The sequence below is a fragment of the Budorcas taxicolor genome, chromosome 7 (genome assembly GCF_023091745.1).
Source record: "Budorcas taxicolor isolate Tak-1 chromosome 7, Takin1.1, whole genome shotgun sequence".
Lineage (NCBI taxonomy): Eukaryota > Metazoa > Chordata > Mammalia > Artiodactyla > Bovidae > Budorcas > Budorcas taxicolor.
The window spans coordinates 9,424,300-9,449,752 of NC_068916.1; the positions used below are offsets into that span (position 1 = coordinate 9,424,300).

At 43.9% G+C, this 25,453-nt stretch overlaps 1 protein-coding gene, 1 non-coding gene and 1 pseudogene across 2 annotated transcripts in view; 1 reads left to right on the forward strand and 2 right to left on the reverse strand.

Moving 5' to 3' along the window:
- Window positions 1-605: 605 nt before the first annotated feature.
- On the forward strand, window positions 606-10,338 carry LOC128050597 (prostaglandin E2 omega-hydroxylase CYP4F21-like; annotated as a pseudogene).
- On the reverse strand, window positions 4,332-4,403 carry TRNAW-CCA (transfer RNA tryptophan (anticodon CCA)). Its single transcript has one exon. It is a non-coding gene; the product is annotated as a tRNA-Trp (tRNA).
- A 3,173-nt stretch (window positions 10,339-13,511) lies between the features above and the next one.
- Window positions 13,512-25,453, reverse strand: part of LOC128050378 (cytochrome P450 4F6-like) — a 41,410-nt gene continuing 29,468 nt past the window's right edge. Inside the window, exons 9-12 of the mRNA XM_052642619.1 lie at window positions 14,240-14,373; window positions 14,093-14,157; window positions 13,898-13,980; window positions 13,512-13,686 (exon numbers count right to left, since the gene is read on the reverse strand). Coding sequence (XP_052498579.1) covers window positions 13,512-13,686; window positions 13,898-13,980; window positions 14,093-14,157; window positions 14,240-14,373 — 457 coding nt within the window. The remainder of the gene's footprint in view (window positions 13,687-13,897; window positions 13,981-14,092; window positions 14,158-14,239; window positions 14,374-25,453) is intronic.

A 25,453-nucleotide genomic window follows, 5' to 3' on the forward strand; every position in this document is an offset into this window, starting at 1 on the left:
TCCAGGGCATCTTCCCAACCCAGGGGTTGAACTCAAGTCTCCTGTATTGGCAAGCAGATTCTTTACCCACTGAGCCACCTGGAAAGCCCATCACTTCACAGTATATTTATGCGAATAATATATGTGCTTAGTTACCCTCAGCTTCTCTCAAAATTGTATGTAAATTTACAAAATTTACAGAAAGTGAAGTGTCAGTAATGTTTGCTCTATTTGGTGTACAATTCGGAGTTTTGAAATGTCTAGAGTCCTATAACCACCACTAATATGGTTAAAAATCTTTTTACCCAAACTCCTGCCAAATATATAGGACAATCTAGGAGCCGTGTCCAGTCATTTTGGGGCATATTGTGTCATGCTGAGGTGTGTCTAAGCTCATAAGGTGGTATCTGTGGGCTCTGCCTTTGCTTTATTCTGTCTTGCAGCCTGGTCTTATCCTCCCTCCTCCCTTTACCCTTCTTTCTAGCTTCCTGTGCTCTTATCCCCATTCCTGCCATGCTGGGCTTGGAGGGGGAATGCAGATTCCTGGCTGGGAGCCTCCAAGCAGCACTAAAATTCCCTCCCCTCCCCCTCTCTCTGGCCCTTGATTATTTTCATTCATGTCAGCTGCCATCGCACCAAAGGACATGCTTTTCTACAACACTCTGAAGCCCTGGCTGGGTGAGTAATTGTGAGTGAAGGGGGTTGGGGGTGACCCTGGGGACCCAGGAGAAGGTCTTCCTTTGCCCACTCCCTGTGGCTGTCTGTGCTAGGGGATGGGCTCCTGCTGAGCAGCCACCGTTGCATGTTGACACCCGCCTTCCACTTCAACATCCTGAAGCCCTATATGAAGATTTTCACCAAGAGCACAGACATCATGCACGTGAGTCTCTTGAACCCAGGGTTCCAGCTGGAGTCTTAGGGATCATGAGGACTCAACAATGTCTTGTCTGGAATCTGACTCTTGTGGGGACTTTAAGGCCATGGCTCTTTCTTTCTGAGCCTTGGTTTCCACAGTTGAAAAATGAGGATTATGTGATCCCTCATTTTTGAGTGGCCAAGATGATGTAATGGGGTCATGTTCCTGGCACACAGTAGGTGCTCAGAAGGTGTTAGTTTCTATGTTTCCCTCACAGGAGGCTTGAAACCTTGAGACATGGTTGATGATAATGATGAATATCAGGCAGTCATTATTCCAGAGTAACAAATCACTTGAAAACAATAAGTGCTTAGTATTGACAAGCTTGTGAGTCAGTAGGCTGGTTCTTCTGGACATGGATGGGGCCACTCGTGTATCTGTGATCAGCTGGGGTGATCAGGTGGTCTGGTGGAGGTCAGATAGGAAGACTTACTGATCTGAGGTCAGTCCTCTCTCATCTCTGTGGCTTGGCTGACTGCAGGTTAATCTCAGATGACCTCAGCTGAGACAACTAGATGTCCCTTCAAGTGATTCTCTCCCTTTAGAGACATCTCAGGCTTGCTCACATGCCAGAAGCAAGATTCCAACAGACTGAAAGGAAGCTGCAATTCTGCTTGGGGTCTAGGTTTGGGATGACCACTTCATCATTTTCACCAGTTTATTAGCCAAAGCAGGTCCAGAAGCAGCTCAGAATCAAAGGATAGAGAAAGAGGCCCCCACCTCCTAAGAGAAGTTACTGAAAACTTACACTGCAAAGGGTTTGGATATATATGTGGGAATGAAGAACTGGAGGCCAGGCTTTTGTGAAGTGCCTGGGATTTTTTCCATACCTGCAAGGTGACGAGAGAGCTTATTACTGTTTCATGGATTCTTCCAGGAGACATGAAACTCCTGGGTGAGAGACAAAGGGCAATTTATTACCCTCAGAAGGCAACCAAATGTGCTTCTTGTTGGTTTGCATTCTTCTTCCAAGTCACTAAATCTCATGAGGGTGACAGAGGTGGGCTTTGATATATACCTGCTCATGTAGTATGCTGATGTATATGCCTGCTATTGTATTATGGTTGGCGGGGGGTGGGGGGGAGGCCAAGAGACTCTGTGACTTTTATAGCAATTAGAAGCAATTGCCCCTAATACCTGTCGAGGAGGAGAGATTACCTCACTCCTCAAGGTTGTTTGCTAAAAACACAACTCTGAGAAATGGCCCAGGTAAAGAATATGAGAGTCTTGCTTTTTTTTTTTTTTTTTTTGGCATATGAAGCAAGAAAGTAGGAATGTACACAGGACCCATGGAGGACTACCTCTCTCAACATAGGGGACCTTTCCCTCAATAATTTCTAACAATGAAGATGATGAGATCTGACATTTGCTGTACTTGTACTTGTTACTTTATGCAGTAAGCTGACCAACAGTGCACAAAATGTAGTGGGAGGAACCAAAGTTATATTAATAGCAGGTCTCCTGACTCCCAGGCTGGGGACTTCATGGCTTAATGTAACAACTTCCACTCCCACTCAAGCCTGGTCATCTGTGAAGATCGGTGCCTAGGACCAGGAGGCAGGGTCTGGGGAGTGCGTCTTGGTGTTTGGGGTTAGGGAAGAGGCAGTTTCCGGCCTCAGCCATGTCCCCTTCTGTGTTCAGCCCAAGTGACAGCACCTGATTAAAAAGGGCCACACCCATCTGGACATGTTTGAACACATCAGCCTCATGACCCTGGACAGTCTGCAGAAAGGTGTCTTCAGTTTCAACAGTAATTGCCAGGAGTGAATGCTCAGCCCAGGGCCTGGGAAGATGAGCCCTAGACCCAAAGGTGTAAATGAGTGAGACTGAGGTGGACAATCAGAAAGGTCTTCCTGGAGGAGATGGGTCAAACTGGACATTGAAAGACAGGAAAAGGGAATGAGAAACAGCAAAGCTTACAGGTAGGCAGGACTGTTTAATAAATGCTAGGACGTTAGAATGGGCAAAGTATGTGCAACACTAAGGAGACAATTTGGGTATGGGGTGGAAGGAATGTCTTAAGGACATTCTGAAGTGAGACAGAGGATATGAACTATATCTGAGGTTTCCTAGGAGCCGTAGAAGGTGTATGAGCAGATGAGGGTCGAGGTCAAAGCCGAGCTTGGACATCTGACTGGAGAGAAGACTGACCACAATGTAGACACTGGATGATGTTGACAACTGGATGTAAGGAGACTAGGGAAGCCATTGTCCTCATTAACCAGCTGGGAAAGGATAAGGTCTGAGCCAAGTGGACAGTATGGGGAAGGAGAAGCAGACAGATACTAGGAGAGAAAGAAAGGAGAGAAGCCTGATGTCTAAGCTGTGCTCTAGGTGCCTGGAGAATAGAGTCAGCTCATGAAGATGGGATGTGCGTTGAGAATAGTTTGAAGAGTCACCCCCTGGCTCATCCCCACACTGTATCTGTGAACCATCTGTTTCTGGAGCCTCAGCTTCCTGAAGGGAGGTAGCCCCCCAGCTTCTGGGCTTCCAGTGTTTTAAGTGGTGGCTTCCCTTCATGCTCTCATCCTTCAGGAAGCCCAGTGCATATATTGCCGCCTTCTTGGAGCTCAGTGCGCTTGTGGCAAAGCGGAACCAGCAGATCTTCCTGCACATGGACTTCCTGGGCTTCCTCACCCCAGATGGGCTGTGCTTCTGCAGGACTTGCCCTTGTGCACGGCTGCACAGATATGGTCATCCAGAAGCAGCGCTGGCTCCTCCTCAGTGAGAGTATTGATGACTTCCTCAAGGTCAAGGTGAAGACCAAGACTTTGGACTTCATTGATGTGCTCCTGCTGACCAAGGTAAGCTGCTGTGGGATCTGAGTTCAAGAAGTAGAAAGAACTTCGAACTGATCAGAGATCTTGGATGGGATGCATAGGGTACTGGAGAGCCAAAGGAAGTGTTGAGGAAGGGAGGAATGGGTCATGGATAAGTTTTAGACATGACCATGTGAAAAGGGTCTGCAGGGGAGTGCTAAGTCTGAAATTGAGAAGGTCTGAGATTTTACTCTACTCCCAAGCTAATCAGTTATCTACCACAGAGGTAGACTGTATATATACATGTACACATACATGCATACATGGTCTTCCCACGTGGCTCAGTGGTAAAGAATCCACCTGCAATGCAGGAGCTGCAGGAGGCGTGGGTTCAATCCCTGGGTCAGGAAGATCCCCTGGGGGAGGAAATGGCAACCCACTCCAGTATTCTTGCCAGGATAATCCCATGGACAGAGGAGCCTGGTGGGCTACAGTGCATGGGGTCACAACGAGTTGAACATGACTGTGTGACTGAGCATGCATGAGTGAGTGAGTGAGCAAAGTCGCTCAGTCATGTCCGACTCTTTGCGACCCCGTGGACTACCAGGCTCCTCCATCCATGGGATTCTCCAGGCAAGAATACTGGAGTGGGTTACCATTTCCTTCTCCAGGGGATCTTCCCGACCCAGGGATCGAACCTGGGTCTCCTGCATTGGAGGCAGACGCTTTAACCTCTGAGCCACCAGGGAAGACCGACTGAGCATGCATGCATACATATATATACACATATATGGGTGTGTACACACACACATGCACACACATAGAGAGAAGGAAGCCTGGATCAGAGCAGCACATTTATTTCTCATAGTAGAAACAGTAGTCAGAGTAGAGTTGTAGCTCTGGTTCCATCCCCAAATTCCTTTCAGGGGACCATGATGCTTTTACCTGTACATGCAACCATGATTGCATCACAGAACAGGTACCTCTGGATTTTGAAATTTGGAACTTATATAGAACAGCTAATGTATCTTCTCCTTCTTCCCTTCATCCCCTTTCCCTTCACCCTAGCGGGTGAGGGGCTTCCCTTGTGGCTCAGCTGATAAAGAATCTGCCTGAAATGTGGGAGACCCAGCGTTCGATCCCTGGGTTGGGAAGTTCCCCTAGAAAAGGGAAAGGCTACCCACTCCAGTATTCTGGCCTGGAGAATTCCATGGACTGTATAGTCCATGGGGTTGCAAAGACTTGACAGTCCATGGGGTTGCAAAGAGTTGGACATGACTGAGCGACTTTCACTTTCACTTTAGGAAGTGAGGGGAAAGGAAAGATAAAAAGGGGAGAGAGAGATGGAGAGAGAGGAATGGGAGGGGAGGGAGGGAGAGAGGTTGTTCTGGAACTTAAACAAATCCTTATCAGTGAGAAGACAAAGTTTATAGGTTCCATAGGTTTCTAACCCATCCCTTATCTCCAAGAGACTAAAGAATCTCTGGATTTACTATCCTAGCCTGTGAGCAAATGGCTTTGGGACAATGTTTAAACTCTAGCTTCCGTGGCAAGTTGTCATTTAATCATCCTGTAACCTAGGTTGCATTATGTATAAACATGAAAATTTCTATGAATCTTTGATTCTCTTTACCATGGATGACATAGGAGGCAAGGAGGTCAAGGAGGAGATCTCTGGATGGGGCCTCTGGTGATAGAGTGCACAGGCAATCTAGTATTTCAGAGTGGGCTTGAGTTTCTGTATGGATAATGGAGTTTCAGAGATTGTCTCAGTTTAGGCTTAGGGACCCTCAGAACTAGTGTGAATCTGGGGATCTTGCTTTCTCTCCAGGATGAAGATGGGAAAGGACTGTCAGATGAAGATATCTGAGCTGAAGCTGATACCTTCATGTTTGAGAGTGAGGGTCCTAGTGTGGGACTACAGAGGGGAGCATGGGTCCCTCCATTGCAGGGACTAGGTGTGGAGACCCTGAACCATCCCCCATGCCTCTCCGTCCTCCCCATGGTCCTTTCTGTTAGGGTGCTGTCCACCCGTTGGTGCTGAAGTAGCCCAGGGACCCAACCATGTCTGGCTACCCCTCAGGCCATGACACCATAGCCAGCGGCCTCTTCTGAATCCTGTACAACCTTGCAAAGTGCCCAGAACATCGGGAGCGTTGCTGGCAGGAGGTGCAAGAGCTCCTGAAGGACCATGAGCCTAAAGAGATTGAATGGTGAATTCAAGTCCTCAGGGCATTTTTCTGAGTCCCTCTCTCTGGCTCTGCTCCATGGCTGGGGAAGAGAAAAAATCTTTTTGTGGACTCTGTCATTATTTCTTCGTGGGAGACCCGGAGACAAGGTCTGGTACACAGCATGTATAGAAGGAGGAAGTTTGCAGGCTTTTGAAACAGAAAGACCTGGATTTCTGAAGTAATCAGTGACAATGTGTGAGAGTAGATGATACCACTTAGCACATATTCACTAAGTGAAATTTCCCTCTACTCTCTTACTTTTCTCTCTAAAATTACATGTTTTCAAACATCTCCACCCCCTGAGTGTTTCTTCATATCCTGCTCCTTAATTCCTCATATTATTTAGTCCAGGTTTCACATGGAACTGTTAGGAACTAAAGTCACTCAACACCTATCCAGGAATACCTGCATCTTCCTCCATCCAGTCCCCATTCAACAAACACTGGCACACTTCTTCCCTCTTCTCAGTTCTATGACATCTCCAATTCTTCTCAGCCATTCTGTGTCCTGGAGACTCAGGAAGAACCTAGACCTGGCCTTTGCCTTCCAGGATCTCCTAGTCTCATGGAGGAATAGTCAAAAAATTTCCTGTATAAATGGGCAGAGCTAGAGTCAAGAAACTCCCTGTATACATGGACAAAGCTTCAGTTTAGAGTAACACAGACAAAGTAGAGGGTAGGAAAAAAATGCCTCATCTCAGACCCTGAAAGTTGATCAGTAGAGAGGTGGGTGCATTTCAGTTAAGGTCAAAAAGGTAGCTGGTCAAAAATGAAGAGATGGAGGCAGAGAGGGAGAGAGACAGAGAGATAAAGGAGGAAAGGAGGGGGTTGATATATGATTGACCTGTGGAGCATAGATTACTTCATAATGTTAATACACTGTCCCAGAGTGTGAAGCAGATATCCAATTCTGGACAGTAAAATAATACTTGGTCTTTTAGTAGAGTCTACAATTCTAGCATAGAGATCTTGAGCAGCTTTTGCTAAATAAACCCTTAGGTACTCTTGTTGCTATGGTGAATAATATAGTCTATCTGGATTGAGAAACATTTACAAGTTCATTTTGAATACAGACATTCACATTTCTTGTTAAATTTAATCCATGTATTTTATATCATCATCTTTTCTATTTTTTCTAATAGAAAAATTAATAATTTATGGATATCAATTTCTTACTCAGTGAACTTAGTAACTGATAAATATGGAGTCCTATATCAATAGGAGAAATAAAGATCATCTTAATAATATAAACTTTTGCAATAACAGGGAAATTACATGGATAAAAAGTTAATTCAACCTGCTTCTCACGTCTGCCAAGAAAACAACATCTCCACAAATCAAAGGCTTAAAATATATAATAAGGGAGTCTTAAAGGCTCTATTTTGGGTGGCTCCAAAATCACTGCAGATGGTGATTGAAGCCACGAAATTAAAAGACACTTACTCCTTGGAAGGAAAGTTATGACCAACCTAGATAGCATATTAAAAAGCAGAGACATTACTTTGCCAAGAAAGGTCCGTCTAATCAAGGCTATGGTTTTTCCAGTGGTCATGTATGAATGTGAGAGTTGGACTGTGAAGAAAGCTGAGCACCAAAGAACTGAAACTTTTGAACTGTGGTGTTGGAGAAGACTCTTGAGAGTCCCTTGGACTGCAAGGAAATACAACCGGTCCACCCTAAAGGAGATCAGTCCTGGGTGTTCATTGGAAGGACTGATGTTGAAGCTGAAACTTCAGTACTTTGGCCACCTCATGTGAAGAGTTGACTCATTGGAAAAGACCCTGATGCTGGGAGGGATTGGGGGCAGGAGGAGAAGGGGACGACAGAGGATGAGATGGCTGGATGGCATCACTGCCTCGATGGGCATGAGTTTGGCTGAACTCCAGGAGTTGGTGATGGACAGGAAGGCCTGGCGTGCTGCACTTCATGGGGTCACAGGGAGTCGGACACGACTGAGTGACTGAACTGAACTGAACTGAAAGGCTGTAGAGGAAACTATAGGAAGTTATATTACCGCTCCACAATAGGAAGGCTGTATCATGTCATAAATCCCAGAGGGTGTACAATAAGACATTGATATGCTATACAGTATAGAGTATGCTACTATATAATTTTTAATGAAACAGAGTTTTTGATATATACAATGGAGTATTACTCAGCCATTAAAAAGAGTAAAAAATGCCATTTGCAGCAACATGGATGGACCTAGAGATTGTCATACTGACAAAAGTAAGTCAAACAAAAGGAGAAATATATGACATCCTTTATATGTGGAATCTAAAAAGAAATTATACAAGTGAGTTTAATTACAAAACAAAAATAGACTCACAGACTTAAAGGATGAACTTATGGTTGCCAGGGGGAAGGATGGGGGAGAAGGATAGTTAGGGAGTTTAAGATGGACGTGTACACACTACCATGTTTAAAATGGACAATACACAATGGTCTACTGTGTAGAACATGGAACTCTCCTCAATGTTATGTGACAGCCTGGATGGGAGGGGAATTTGGGGGAGAATTGATGCATGAATATGTATGGCTGAGTCCCTTTGCTGTACACCTGAAACTATCACAACATTGTTCACAGCTATACCCCAATGCAAAATACCCTAATGCCTCTAGGAAGATACATAACAATAACCACTAGGCAAACTGTGAGGAGAAATGAGTGCTGTTGGGCCATAGGGGTGATGTTTTGCATTGTTCCAACTTTGAACTATGTTAACTGTATCATCTATTTAAATCACCACACAAAAAGAAAGAAATTTTTTAAAAAAAGAATTCATCCCCGTTACTGGATCTTACCTTCAATGTTTATGAAAGTTTTCCAGTGATTTCTCTTCTCTTCTAAGTATAAAATCACTATGTGTGAAAAATGACACATTTTCCCCATGTTTCAAATGATATTACTCTTTTCCCCCTGTCTAATTGCATTAGCTAGTATTTCTAGTGCCATAACAAATGAAAATAAATATTGAATCTGCTTCTTTTGTTTCTTATGCATTTGCCTTTTAATTTTGCAGTCTTGCCACACAGAATGTTTTGATTTTATACAATTTTGTAAATATTTTTATTGTTGGATTTTTGTAGTTTTTCTCAGAAAGGCTTCTAAAAATATGTAAGTAAATTTTGTCTGGTACTTCTGTGGCACTACTTTTCTTTCTTTATAAGAACCATTTTATTGAAGTGTGATAGACAAAGAAAAGGCTGTACATATTTAATGTATACAACATAATGAGTTTGGAGCTATTTGGTCCATCTGTTATTTTGTTATAGGCAGAGGGGATCTTATAGGGCAGTAGGAAGGTTGGAGGGCCTCTGTTTTTGCTCCCTGGATGTCATATGGTTTCCTTAGGGATGGCCTTACCCTGCTGCCCTTCCTGACCATGTGCATCAAGGAGAGTCTGCGGCTGCATCCCCCAGTCATGGTCATCTCCTGCTGCTGTACCCAGGACATTGTGCTTCCAGATGGCTGGGTCATCCCCAAAGGTACCCTAATGACTAGGGGAAGAGGTTCCTGGTGAGAAAGAGGGGCTCGTCAACAGGTTAGACTTAGTCCTAACTGGCCCCTCTTCTTCCACAGGTGTTATCTGTTTCATCAATATTTTCAGGACCCACCATAACCCGTCTGTGTGGCCAGACCCTGAGGTGCTGCCCCCCTCTCCCCATGGGGGATGCAAGGAAGGGCAAAGAGTTCTGACTTGCATAGCAGACATCACCTCCCTCCATTATACACACATGTGCCTCTCTAAGGATGGACAGCCTGGGAGATCCCGCACAGTAGCCCTGTCTTTTCTTGTCCCCAGGTCTATGGCCCCTTCTGCTTCATGCCAGAAAACAGTAAGGGGAGGTCACCTCTGGCCTTTGGTCCCTTCTTTTCAGGGCGCAGGTGAGGGTAGTGGGCATCTGAGGTAAGGATTTGGGGGGGGGGGGGCGGATCTGGGGCTTGTATTCCTGGCATAACTGTGGGGCAGAGAAGTGGGAAAAACAAAGATAGAGGTCTGGCTCTCCCCCTTCCACTCCCCTGGACATAATGGGTAAGAGTCTGGGAATCGTGGTGGGCCCAAAGAGGGTGTGTGGTGTGCTGAGAGCCCCATTTCCCTGTTTGCTGGTCTGAGTTCAGGACCAGAGCAGCGGCCAGGTTCATATTCAAGCCCACGGAGTGATCCCGGGCACAATTGGGCTCTACTTCTGCAGTCATGGAGGGGGGGTTGCAGGCCAGATTCCAGGTGCAATGAGGCCGGAATGATGGTGCAGTCAGAGCCCCCACTCTCACCCACAGGAACTGCATCAAGCAGACATTCACCATGACCGAGATGAGGGTGGTCCTGGCGCTCACCCTGCTGTGCTTGCGCGTCCTGCCTGACAAGGAGTCACTCAGGAAACCAGAGCTGATCCTGACAGCTGAGGGTGGACTTTGGCTGTGGGTGGAGCCACTGAGCACAAGCCAGTAGTGACCCAACTTCTTCTAGCCTGGTATCCAACAAAGGATATAGGGAGACCAATATTTTTCACTGAGCATCTTATTTTCTACATGAGTGAATGAATTCCCTGTCAAAAATATTAAATTTAAAACTTTAGACACCACTCATCAAAGAGTCTCATCTTGTAAGCCTGCACAGGTTCTCCGGGTAATATGACACAACTGGGGCTGAGACACAGTAAAAATCACTTCACTTCCTTAGAAGGTTAGGCATGACCACTGAAGCCATGCTGATAAAATGTACCCTCACTCCACCACTCATCAATCGAGTGACCTTGAGCAAGTGAGTTAATTTCTGCTATCCATAAGACTGGTGTGAGGATGAAATCAGTGTTCACCTGGGGGAGCTGAAGTGTCATCACCTTCTTCCTTCCAGTGGTCCACCTCTGTTAATAGGACCAAAAACATCAGTGTCTGTAGTGTTATGAAGCCCCCTATGTGTTGCATAAAAAGTGTTTAACCACACCAACATAAATGTATGTGTATCTATTGCTAAACAATAAAATTTCTACACTCAAAATTTTGTGATTAAGAGTAACTCAGTATGTAATTGGTAGTGATATTTCAAGTCATCAAGGTGCATAAAGAGAATTCTTATAAAGTGAGACAAACTAAATTATTTTCTAACATAATGCCATTTACAAAAATAAACAATGGCTTAAACACTTAACACTTAAAGATTCTAAAGACCCCCAAGATGATGACTGTATGTTGTGGAAGGATGTTCACAATATATTATTATATGAAAAGTCCAGATTAACAAGAGAAATGTATAGTATAATAGCATTTTTTTCTTGTGGCAAAATTCACACTGCATAAAATTTACCATTGTGACCATTATAAAGTGTTTTGAGTCCATGCATCTAGTACATTCACAATGTTGTGCAGTCAACACTTCTACTAGTTCCAAGATATTTTTGTCATCTGAAAAAGAAACTTTATACCTAGTAGCAGTCACTCTCCATTTTCACCTCCACCCTCCAGCTCCTGGATCTATCTCTATGGATTTACCCATTCTTCACATTTCATATACATGGAATTATACAATAGATGACATTTTGTATCCAGTTCCTTTCATTTAGCATAATGTTTTCAAAGTTCATTCATGTTGTAGCATGTATCAGTGCTTCATTCCTTTTTATGACCCAATAATATTCCTTGTTATGGATATGCCTCATTTTATTTATTTATCCATCTGTTAATGTATACTTGAGTTGTTTCCCAAATATCCAACTTCTGGCAATTGTGGATAGTGCCACTACAGAGACTCATGTAGTTTTTTGTTTGAACACATTTTCAAGTCTTTGTGCATACCTAGGCATGAGATGGCTGAATCATATGATAACTGTAGGTTTAATTTACTGAGGAAAAATAAAATAATAAAAAAAAGAAAAAAAAAATTTGCTGAGGAAATACCATGCTGTTTTCCGCAGTGGTTGCACCATTTTACATTCTCAGCAACAATGAATGAGGTTTCCAATTACCCCACATCTTCACCAACACTTGTCTTCCATTTTTTTTATATTCTTACCATCCTATTAGGACTTGTCTGGTAGCTCAGATGGTAAAGAATCTGCCTGCAAGGCATGAGACCCCGGTTCGATCCCTGGACCAGGAAGATCCTCTGGGAAAGGTTATGGCAACCCACTCCAGTATTCTTGCCTGGGAAATTCCATGAACAGAGATTACAGTCCATGGGGTCACAAAGAGTCAGACATGACTGAGTGACTAACGCTTTTACTTCCACCATTCTATTGGGTGTGAAGTGGTATCCCACTGTAGCATTGACTTGCATTTCCCTAACGACTAATGAAGTTTAACATATTTCCATGTGCTTGTTAGTAAAATAGCATTTTAAAAGGATATTACATGTAAATGTAATACACTTATATGTAAAATCAAATTTTACTTGTATAATTATTACATATAAAACTAAATTTGGCAGTATATGTGAGAGAATATAAATGGTGATTACTTTGACATGTTTCAATTATAGATAAGACTTTTAATTCTTATTTTTTATTTTCTTCAATGACAAGGTATCATTTGGGGGGGAGAAAAACATTTTAAATAAGAGCTCTGAAGGCAAAGAAAAATATATGCAATTTTCAGCTTAAAATATATTAAATATTTACTCATTTCATGTTACAGGATTTCTTTCTTACTTTGCCACCAGTAAGTCGTCTGGTCCCTGAAAGACCCTGAGAGTAGGACTCTATCCCAGAAACCCCTGCAGCCTCAGTGGGGCAAGTCTGCGGCCTCAGTGGGGCAAGTCTGCGGCAGCCACTGTCCCAGGTGCTGAATCAAGTGGCCCCACTGCTGCCCCCTCCACCTCCTCTTATTATTGAGGACCCTCTTGATCTACATTTCCTAGAACATTTAGGTGAAAATGAAGCCCTGGATAATATCTTTTAGAGGGAAAAAAAATTTTTTTGGTTCCTAGCTTCAGACCAGCTTAACATCAGAGCCCCTTGCAATTACGTAATAGATGTAACTATGAAGACTTTGAATTTACTGAATATTTTAATGACAATTTTCTTCAGCAGTATTTCCACGTGTCTCAAATCTTTAAATATATCTTTTATGATTTTAAAACATTTTAAATTTGAGAAAGTGATGCAAAAAGAAGAGAGGAAATGAACCCTTATTGAGTACTGATGCTTACCAAATATCGTCAGTCATTTCACACATGCTTGCTTACAAATCTCCACAACATCGCAATTAAGAGGCTACTATTATGTAATAAAAGAAAATAAACGATTTTCCCCAAACCAAACAACTAGTCAACAGCAGACTAGGATGGCGACCTTTGCAGTGGGAGAGCAGTGGATCAGTGGGTCATCTGACCCTTATTGCATCTCTCTGCTCCACCCTTCGCTAAAGAGTAGTCTTGTCCTCATGATCCAAGACGGATCTCCAGGTATCACACCAATATCCGCCTCCAAGCCCCCTCCCTCACCTTCCATCCCACCTCCCACGTTCACAGCCACCCCCACCCGCCTGGGTCCTGCCAGGGCCCAAACGCCCCCTGCTGGCTCTCGATGAGACTGGGACAGACTCGACAGCACAATTTTATTCCTGGGGATCTGCAGTGAGGTGTCTGTGGTCAGGATGGATCCCAGGATAGAAGGTGATGATGGGTCATTACTGGCCTGTGTTCAGTGGCTCCACCTGCAGCCAAAGTCCGCCCTCCGCGCGCAGGATCAGCTCTGGCTTCCTGCGTGGCTCCTCCTCATCCGGCAGGATGCGGAACCGCAGTAGGGTGAGCGCCAGCGCCACCTTCATCTCGTTCATGGCAAATGTCTGCCCGATGCAGTTCCTGTGGGCGTTAAGTGAGGGCTCCGACTGTGCTGGGAAACCCTATCATGTTCCACCATGCCCAGAAACTAACTGGGACACCCCTCCCCTCTTCAGGGATGGACAGGGAGGCTAATGGTGTCTGAGACACCCCCTCCACGTGGGCTTGCATGTTCCCTGAGCCCCTGCACCATCCTCAAACCATCCCTACCTCACACACCAGCTGGCCTTACCTGGGCCCTGCCGAAAAGGGAATGAAAGCCAGAGGTGATCTCTTCTGGGGGGCTTCTGGATCAAAGCGGAAGGGGTTGAATACCTGGAGGACAGAGAGAGGCAGGGCTACTGGGTGGGACATCTCAGGATACCTGGACACCCCCAGATGTGAACAGAGTGGAGGAGTGTTTGATTTTCCCAGTGGAGGGCAGCACCTCAGGGTCTGGCCAGACCGATGGGTTGTGGTGAATCCCAAAGATGCTGATGACACAGATGTTCCCTATGGCAGAGGAGAGAGTGGTCAGGTCAAGGTCTCAGCTGATGGGACCACCAGCCTCCCTCACACCCATTGTTTTGAGCACCTTTGGGGATGACTCGGCCGTCTGGGAGCACAACGTCTTGGGTACAGCGGCGAGAGATGACCGCTACTGGGGGATGCAAACGCAGACTCTCCTTGATGCACATGGTCAGGAAGGGCAACCGGGCCAGGTCGTCCCTAAGTAACCCCCAGACAATTATCCAGGGAGTAAAAACAGGGACACACCCCTAGCCCTCTTACTGCCCTAAAGACCCTCTTTCCACCTTCCTCTGACTCTCACTGCTATAACAAAATTAATTCCAGATGAACCAAAGATTTAAGACTTAGGATATCAATATTTCAAGTTACTATTAATAGAAGAAAACAGCCTGATATTTTTAGAAGAATTTCTGAGCAAAGCACAACACTCCCAGTATACCCTTTAAAGTGTTAATGTGTTAGCATTTTAAAGCTTTTTGAAGTTTATAATTAGTTTACAATGCAAAAAAAGTCTCTGTAATGGATTTATAAGTTTATTTGAGTAAGTTCTACTCCACGCTGTATAGTGAGATAACCTAATATTATTAAGGTGTCAAATCTTTCTAAATTAATCAGCATATTCAATGTAATTAAATAAAAATCTAGTTGGTTGGGGGGGCACTTGGTAATCTTCAATTTGAAAGAATTGGAGTTCATCAAGAGCTAGGTCAATTTGAAAACAGAAGATCGATACGGGATCTAGGGGGCTTCCCAGGTGGTGCTAGTGATAAAGAACCCTCCTGCCAATGCAAGAGACATAAGAGACTCAGGTTCAATCCCTGGGTCTGGAAGATCCTCTGGAGGAGGGCGTGGCAACCCACTCCAGTATTCTTGCCTGGAGAATCCCATGGACAGAGGAGCCTAGTGGGCTACAGTCCAAAGGGTCGCAAAGGGCCAGACACGACTGAAGTAACTTAGCATGCATGCATGCACGCATAAAAATGGTACTGATTAGCCTATTTGCAGGGCCGGAATAGAGATGCAGATATAGGGGATGGACTTGTAGACACAGTGGGGCAAGGAGAGGATGGGAAGAATTGAGAGAGTAGCACTGACACACATACAGTACCCTGGGTAAAATAGATAGCCATTGGGAAGCTGCTGTATAACACAAGGAGTCCAGCCTGACGCTCTGTGCTGACTTAGGAGGGGTGGGATCGGGGGCTGGGAGGGAGGGGGGATATATATATATATATATACATATATATATGGTTCACATTGTTGTACAGCAGAAACAAACACAACATTGTAAAGCAACTATCCGCCTATTTAATTTTTTTTTAAAGAGAAGAAAATAAAAGATAATAGGAGAACCCAAGGTTTCCCAGGTGGTGCTAGTGATAAAGAACTTGTCTGCCAATAAAGGAAACCTAAGAGACGTGGGTTCAACCCCTAGGTTGGGAAGGTCCCCTCGAGGCAGATATGGCAATCCACTTCAGTATTCCTGCCTGGAGAATCCCATAGACAGAGGAGGCTGGCAGACTACAGTCCATAGAGTCACAAAGAGTCAGACATGACTGAAGCAACTGAACACACACAGAAGAACCCAACCTATCAGATATTAAGAACTATTACAAAAATGTAGTAATTTTTAAAAAGCGTGGTATTGTTGCAAGAACAGTAAAACAGACTCATGGAACAGAATAGAGAACTTGGAGATCAACATGAGTTGGTGAAAACAGTATCTAGAAAGGAGGCCCTGTAAACCCCTGAGCAGTGGATGGGATCATTGGTAGAAGGTATTCAGACAAGTGGTGATGTAGGAACAGACCTAAATCCTCGGGAATTTCCTGGCAGTGTAGTGGTTAGGACTCTGCACTTGCACTGCAGGGGGCCTGAGTTCAAACCCTGGTCCAGGAACTGAGACAAGCCCTTGTGGGACAAGCCCTGTAGCCCTACCAAAAAAAAAAAATTTAAGAACTAAGTCCTCATCTACTCAATATACAGAGTGGGGACTTCCCTGGTGGTCCAGTGGTTAAGAATCCACTTTGCAATGCAGGGGATGTGGGTTCAATTCCTAATTGGAGAACTAAGATTCTGTGTGCTGAAACTAAGACCCAACATAGCCAAATAAATAAATGAATTTTTAAATATATACATATACACAAAGTGTAATCTCCTCTTATATGTGAAAGGTAAAGCCATAATATTAGAAGACAATATCGGAGATATCTTCATGATCTAGGTGTAGGAAAGAATTCTTAAAATCCCAAAAGTACAAACTGGAAGACAAAAGGAAATGGATAAATATGCACAGAATTAAGGAGCTCTTCTAGTTAATAAAACATACCAGGGGACCAAATTAACATTTATCACAGATGAGATATCTGCAATAAATATATAGGTCTAGAAAAATATCTTGAATATACATGGAATTCCCACAAATCGACAAGAGAGGTGGCAGGGCTCTGGGAGAAAAATAAGCAGAGGACATGATCTAGGAATTCATGGAATTTCAAACACTGAGATTTCAAACGAAGAGATGCTCAAAATAACTGGTATCAGAAAAAGGGCAATTACATAGTAAATAGATGTTCAGTTCAGTTCAGTTGCTCAGTTGTGTCCGACTCTTTGTGACCCCATGGACTGCAACACACCAGGCTTCCCTGTCCAGCACCAGCTCCTGGAGTTCACTCAAACTCATGTCCATCAAGTCGGTGATGGCATCCAACCATCTCATCCTCTGTCGTCCCCTTCTCCTCCCACCTTCAATCTTTCCCAGCATCAGGGTATTTTCAAATGAGTCAGTTCTTTGCATTAGGTGGCCAAAGTATTGGAGTTTCAGCTTCAGCATCAGTCCTTCCAATGAATATTCAGGACTGATTTCCTTTAGGATGGACTTGTTGGATCTCCTTGCTGTCCAAGAGACTCTCAAGAGTCTTATCCAACACCACAGTTCAAAAGCATCAATTCTTCAGTGCTCAACTTTCTTTATAGTCCAACTCTCACATCCATACATGACTACTGGAAAAACCATAGCTTTGACTAGACCGTTTTTGGCAAAGTAATGTCTCTGCTTTTTAATATGCTGTCTAGGTTGGTCATAAATTTTCTTCGAAGGAGCAAGCATCTTTTAATGTCAAACTTCACATCTGTTTGAGGCAAGAATTCACGGGGTGGGTAATGGTAAGGAGTGGCTGAGGTTGTGCGGATAGAGTGCTGGGCACTGAAATGAGGATGTGTGGACAGAGACCACCAAGCAGAGGGCATCAGCATTGTCAAGGAAAGGCAATGTGTCTTTTACAACCCAGCAAGCTGGCTCCTGGGTAGATTCAGAGAGCTTCTAAGACAGGTAAATAAAGACACATACACAAAGATGTTTGTTGAGTAATGTGATGGGAGCATCCTGGATATGCAGTACAAAGGGCTATTCTGGCCAACTGTGATAGCCAGATCGTCATTACTTTGAAATTCCACAAAATGAGGAATATTTGTATTCTCACATGTGCATTTTAGAGGTTTTGTTAATTATATAAAAAAATAAATGTATTCTTTGATATATTTGGTTGATGAATATTAATCTGAAGTTTTTCACGTTCTTTGCTATTTTGAGTTCCATTATAGATTCATGAATAAAGTCATTAGCAGAGGAAAAAGAAAAACAAATAAACGTAGGGACAGACTGAACAATGTCCAGAAGGACACAGGAAACCACTGAAGGATGGTATGGGATTGGGACACTGGCATATGACAGAGGTTTATATGAGGTGGTGGATGTGTTAACTACCCTATTGTAATCATTTTGCAATATATACATACATCAGGTCATGTCGTGCACCTAAAATGTACATAATGTTATACATTGATTACATCTCAATAAAGCTAGGGGTGGGGCTGATGGGAGGCTTAAGTTCATTGTAAATCCTTTCACGCCTGCTGTTTGGATTTTAACCAAGTGCATAATTTTTTGAAGTTGGGGGAAGCACAAAAACATTTTTCCACCTTACAGGACTGCTATGCTGAGCAAAACCTTGAAGTTGAGGGCATGACCTCCTTTCTCTGGTCCTATACTTCCTCTCCATCCTTCAGTTCGTGGCCCAGAATCTTCCTCTGGACCCCCAGACTACAGCTCACCCCCTCCAGTTTGCCCCTGTAGCTACAAAGAGATATTTCTTTCTTTTTAAAAAAGAAGATTTATTTTTGGCTGCATTGACCTCGTGGCACGTGGGATCTTAGTTTCCTGACCAGGGATCAAACCCATGTCCCTTGCATTGGAAGGTGGATTCTTAACCACCGGACCACCAGGAAAGTCCCTGCTAAGAGATATTTCTAATACTCATATCTGACCTGCCCCTCTCCTGCTCAAATATCTCCCAAGGCTCCCCATTGCCCTCCTGCATTAGTCATGGATCTCCCTTCAAGAAAGAACCTGCTGGAGAGCTATAAGGAGAGCTGTCCGCTGACAGCCTCCAGCTATATGGTCTCTGGGCTCTGCTGTAGGATTCAAGCCAAGTCTGCACTTTCCTAGGCAGCTCACAGTCAATGACTGAGCACACTAGTGCCTGACTGACCATTTCTGCCCAACTTGGCTTTTCCTTAATTGTGGCATACCTGCCCATTTCTATCTTTTATCCAATATTGGCTCCCTAAAGGACTTAAACTGATCCCTTAAAAATTCTTAACATGACTTTCAAAACATTTAAAGAAGAGCTTCCATTACAAATTCCAGCCTTACTGGGAGCCCCTTTGATACTCACACTGTATATTTCACAACTATCAAGCACTTTTACTTCCAAACTCAGGCTCACTCCTGGCCTTTGCACAAGATACCTCCTTGGCCTGGCACTGCCCACTACCTACACCCAGAGTGGTGAATTCATATTCACTGTTTTACTATCAAGCCTTATCTACTTTCCTCTCTGCCCCAGCAGAAAAATCCCTGGACTAAGATGGCGGAGGAATAGGACAAGGAGACCACTTTCTCCCCGACAAATTCATCGAAAGAACATTTGAACGCTGAGAAAATTCCACAAAACAACTTCTGAACGCTGGCAGAGGACACCAGGCACCCAGAAAGGCAGCTCAATTGTCTTCACAAGGAGGTAGGACAAAATATAGAAGATAAAGAGACAAAAGAGTTAGGGACAGAGATCCGTCCCGGGGAGGGAGTCATAAAAGAGAAGTTTCCAAACACCAGGAAACCCTCTCACTAGCGGGTCTGTGAGGAGTTTTGGAATCTCAGAGGGAAACATACCTGGGAGGGAAAATTAAATAAATAACAAACCCACAGATTATGTGCCTAATGGCAACTCCCAGCAGAGAAGTAGCCCAGACTCTCGCATCCGCCACCAGCAAGTGGGGGCTGAACAGGGAGGTGCGGGCTGCATTGCTTAGGGTAAGGACTGGGCCTGAATACCCTGCGGGCAATCTGAGGGAGCTAACATGAGATAGCAACCCAAACTGTGGGATAGCCAGAGAGAGAGAAAGAGAGAGAGAACTTTCCCGCAAAAAGCCCTAACCTAAGGCACTCCCAGGCCGCTCACACAACAAAGGACTGAGCAAATACCAGAGGAGAGCTAGCCGCCAGCAGAACAGCCCATCCCCCACCGGAGGTAGGGAGGCAGGCAGGCAGCAGTCAGAGCCGGAAAGGGGCAAACTCAGCCCCAGAGATGGCATCCCCTACCAAACTGCAAATAGGCTCCCAGTTGCCAACCAAGTCTTCCTGGGATCCTGGACAGTTGACATCCATCAGGAGGGTCGCAGCCAGAGATCAGCTCCCCATAAGAGACACACAGCACACCTGAGAGGGCGCTCCCACTGCAAACCCAGGAAACCAGGCATCTGGGATGGGGGAGGTGATAAGACACACCACCCACCTAAGGAGAGTGCACTCGCCAAGCACCTGTCACCCGAGCTGCTCAGATCTGGGAAGGGCACAAAATGCAGGCCCAACCAAGTCTGTGTCTTTGTGGAGTACTCAAGAACCTGAACCTGAGCGGCTTAGACCTGGGAACTGCACGCAACCCAGGGCCTGCTTTAGAATGCAGAATTCCAAAGAACAGCAAGAAGAGATAAGAAGGCCTTCCTCAGTGATCAATGCAAAGAAATAGAGGAAAAGAACAGAATGGGAAAGACTAGAGATCTCTTCAAGAAAATTAGAGATACCAAGGGAACATTTCATGCAAAGATGGGCTCGATAAAGGACAGAAATGGTATGGACCGAACAGAAGCAGAAGATATTAAGAAGAGATGGCAAGAATACACAGAACAACTGTACAAAAAAGAGCTTCACGACCAAGATAATCACGATGGTGTGATCACTCACCTAGAGCCAGACATCCTGGAATGTGAAGTCAAGTGGGTCTTAGCATCACTATGGGGCAGCGGTCCTAAGATGGCAGAGGAATAGGACGGGGAGACCACTTTCTCCCTCACAAATCCATCAAAAGAACATTTCAACGCTGAGTAAGTTTCACAAAACAACTTCTGAATGCTGGCAGAGGACATCAGGCACCCAGAAAAGCAGATCATTGTCTTCAAAAACAGGTAGGAAAAAATATAAAAGATGAGAAAAGAGACAAAAGAGATAGGGAGGGAGCTCCGCCTGGGAAGGGAGTCTTAAAAAGAGAGAAGTTTCCAAACACCAGGAAACACTCTTGCTGCCGAGTCTGTGGTGAGCCTTGGAAGCACAGAGGGCAACAGAACAGGGAGGAAAAATAAATAAATAATTAAAACCAACAGATTACGAGCCCAACGGTAACTCCCCCAGCGGAGAAGCAGCGCAGATGCCTGCACCTGCCACTAGCAAACGGGGGCTGGGCAGGGAGGCACGGGCTGCAGTGCTCTTTAAGAATTGGGCCGGAATGCCCTGAGTGTAACCAGAGCAAACTAACTTGGGCTAGCAAACCAGACTGTGGGATAGCTACCACGCGAAAAGCTCGAACAGAAGACACCACCAGGACCACGCACAGAACAAAGGACGGAACAGAATTAGCCAGCTACAGACCATCCCCCTCCAGTGACAGGCAGCCAGAGCCAGAAGGGCTGGAAGGGGGCAATCACAGCCCCAGAGAGACATTAACTACCAAACTGCAAGCAAGCTTCTTTGCTAACTAAGACTTCTTGGGGTTCTGGACAGTCACCATCTGCCTAAGAAGGGGCACCAGGCAGCCAGAGCCAGAAGAGCTGGAAGGGGTCAATCACAGCCCCAGAGAGACATTAACTACCAAACTGCAAGCAAGCTTCTTTGCTAACTAAGACTTCTCGGGGTTCTGGACAGTCACCATCCACCTAAGAAGAGGCGCCAGTTGTATACCCAGAAAACTGAGCAGCAGGGACGGGAAAGATGATAAGTCACAGCGACCGCTCTCGCCAAACACCCGAGCTACTCAGACCTGGGAAGGGCACAAAATGCAGGCCCAATCGAGTCTGCACCTCTGAGGACTACCTGAGTGCCTGAGCCTGAGCAGCTTAGACCTGGGAGGTGCATGCAGCCCAGGGCCGGCCTCAGACGGTTCCTGGCAGAGCAACCTAGAGCCTGAGCAATGTGTGCCTTGAGCGGGGGCAGGCCCACCGTGGCTGAGACACTGTGAGGACATGCCAGTGTTATTTGTTTGCAGCAGCCATCCCTCCCCACAGCACGACTGAACAAGTGAGCCTAAAAAATGTGTCCACCACTGCCCCCCTTGTGTCAGGGCGGAAAACAGACACTGAAGAGACCAGCAAACAGAAGAAGCTAAAACAGAGGGTACCGCCTTGGAAATGACAGGTGCAATAGATTAAAACCCTGTTGGTACCGACTACATAGGAAGGGGCCTATAGATCTTGGGAAATATAAACCAGACCAAGGAACTATCCGAAAATGAACTGACCCCACACTGCCCACAACACCACCAGAGAAAGTCCCAGATATACCTTTACTAATTTTATGATCATTCTTTTTGTTTGTTTGTTTGCTTTTTCTTCTTTTCTTTTTCTTCTTTTCTTTAACATTTTTTAAGTCCTCTATTTCTCCTTTAATTTTTATTTTTATAACCTACTATTAGTTTTCAAAAAAAAAAGACCTATTTTTAAAACAAACGCCATATTTTTTTTTGAGGTTGTTGTTGTTTAATAATTCTTGTGACTTTTTTTTTTCTCCTTCTTCTTCTTTTCTTTAATATTGTATTTTTGAAAATCCAACCTCTACTCTAGATTTTTAATCTTTGTTTTTGGTATTTGTTATCAATTTTGTACCTTTAAAAACCCAATCTTCAGTACCTATTTTTACTTGAGAGTGAGATTACTGGCTTGACCGCTCTCTCCTCCTTTGGATTCTCCTTTTTCTCCACCAGGTTGCCTCTGTCTCCTCCTTCCCCCTTCTCTTCTCTTCTCTACCCAACTCTGTGAATTTCTGTGGGTTCCAGATGGTGGCGAACACTTAGGGAACTGGTTACTGGCTGGATCTGTCTCTCTCCTTTTCATTTCCCTCTTTTATCCTCCTGGCCACCTCTGTCTCCTTCCTCCCTCTCCTCTTCTCTGTATAACTCCGTGAACATCTCTGAGTGGTCCAGACAGTGGAGTGCACATAAGGAAGTGATTACTGGATAGCTTGCTCTCTCCTCTTTTGATTCCACCTCATCTCATTCCAGTCACCTCTAACTACCCCCTCCCTCTTCTCTTCTCCATGTAACTCAGTGAACTTCTCTGGGTGTCCCTCAATGTGGAGAAACTTTTCATCTCTAACCTTGATGTTTTATCATTGGTGCTGTATAGATGGAGAAGTCTTGAGGCTACTATAAAAATAAAACTGAAAACCAGAAGCAGGAGGCTTAAGTCCAAATCCTGAGAACATCAGAGAACTCCTGATTCCAGGGAACATAAATCTATAGGAGCTCATCAAATGCCTCCATACCTACACTGAAACCAAGCACCACCCAAGGGCCAACAAGTTCCAGAGAAAGACATACCACGCAAATTCTCCAGCAACACAGGAACACACCACTGAGCTTCAATATACAGACAGCTCAAAGTTACTCCAAAACCATTGACTTCTCATAACTCATTACTGGACACTTTATTGCTCTCCAGAGAGAAGAAATCCAGCTCCAGCCACCAGAACTCTGACACAAGCTTCCCTAACCAAGAAACCTTGACAAGCCATTGATACAACCCCACCCACAGTGAGGAAACTCCATAATAAAGAGAACTCCACAAACTGCCAGAATACAGAAAGGCCACCACAAACACAGCAATGTAAACAAGATGAAGAGACAGAGGAATACCCAGCAGGTAAAGGAACAAGAGAAATGCCCACCAAACCAAACAAAAGAGGAAGAGATAGGGAATCTACCTGATAAAGAATTCTGAATAATGATAGTGAAAATGATCCAAAATCTTGAAATCAAAATGGAATCACAGATAAATAGCCTGGAGACAACGATTGAGAAGATGCAAGAATAGTTTAACAAGGACCTAGAAGAAATAAAAAAGAGTCAATATATAATGAATAATGCAATAAATGAGATCAGAAACACTCTGGAGGCAACAAACAGTAGAATAACGGAGGCAGAAGATAGGATTAGAAGATAGAATGGTAGAAATAAATGAATCAGAGAGGAAAAAAGAAAAATGAATTAAAAGAAATGAGGACAATCTCAGAGACCTCCAGGACAATATGAAATGCTCCAACATTAGAATTATAGAAGTCCCAGAAGAAGAAGACAAAAAGAAAAAAATACTTGAGGAGATAATAGTTAAAACTTCCCTAAAATGGGGAAGGAAATAATCACCCAAGGCCAAGAAATCCAGAGAGTCCCAAACAGGATAAACCCAAGGTGAAACACCCCAAGACACATATTAATCAAATTAACAAAGATCAAACACAAAGAACAAATATTAAAAGCAGCAGGGGAAAAACAACAAATAACACACAAGGGGATTCCCATAAGGATAACAGCTGATCTTTCAATAGAAACTCTTCAGGCCAGAAGGGAGTGGCAGGACATAACTAAAGTGATGAAACAAAATAAATTACAGCCCAGATTACTGTACCCAGCAATGATCTCTTTCAACTATGAAGGAAAAATCAAAAGCTTTACAGACAAGCAAAAGCTGAGAGAATTCAGCACCACCAAAACAGCTCTCCAACAAATGCTAAAGGATCTTCTCTAGACAGGAAACACAAAAAGGGTGTATAAACCCGAACCCAAAACAATAAAGTAAATGGCAAAGGCATCATACTTATCAATAATTATCTTAAATGTAAATGGGTTGAATGCCCCAACCAAAAGACAAAGACTGGCTGAATGGATACAAAAACAAGACCCCTATATATATTGTCTACAAGAGACCCACCTCAAAACAAGGGACTCATACAGACTGAAAGTGAAGGGCTGGGAAAAGATATTCCATGCAAGTAGAGACCAAAAGAAAGCAGGAGTAGCAATACTTATATCAGATAAAATAGACTTGAAAACAAAGGCTGTGAAAAGAGACAAAGAAGGCCACTACATAATGATCAAAGGATCAATCCAAGAAGAAGATATAACAATTATAAATATACATGCACCCAACATAGGAGCACCACAATATGTAAGACAAATGCTAACAAGTATGAAAGGGGAAATTAACAATAACACAATAATAGTGGGAGACTTTAATACCCCACTCACACTTATGGACAGATCAACTAAACATTAAATTAGCAAAGAAACACAAACTTTAAATGATACAATAGACCAGTTAGAACTAATTGATCTCTATAGGACATTTCACCCCAAAACAATGAATTTCACCTTTTTCTCAAGTGCTCACGGAAACTTCTCCAGGATAGATCACATCCTGGGCCATAAACCTAACCTTGATAAATTCAAAAAAAAAAAAAATTGAAATCATTCCAAGCATCCTTTCTGACCATAATGCATTAAGATTAGATCTCGATTACAGGAGAAAAACTATTAAAAATTCCAACATATGGAGGCTGAATAACACGCTTCTGAATAACCAACAAATCACAGAATAAATCAAAAAAGAAATCAAAATATGCATAGAAACGAATGAAAATGAAAACACAACAACCCAAAACCTGTGGGACACTATAAAAGCAGTGCTAAGGGGAAAGTTCATAGCATTACAGGCATACCTCAAGAAACAAGAAAAAAGTCAAATAAATAACCTAACTTCACACCTAAAACAACTAGAAAAGGAAGAAATGGAAAACCTCAGGATTGGTAGAAGGAAAGAAATCTTAAAAATCAGGGCAGAAATAAATGCAAAAGAAACAGAAGAGACCATAGCAAAAATCAACAAAGTCAAAAGC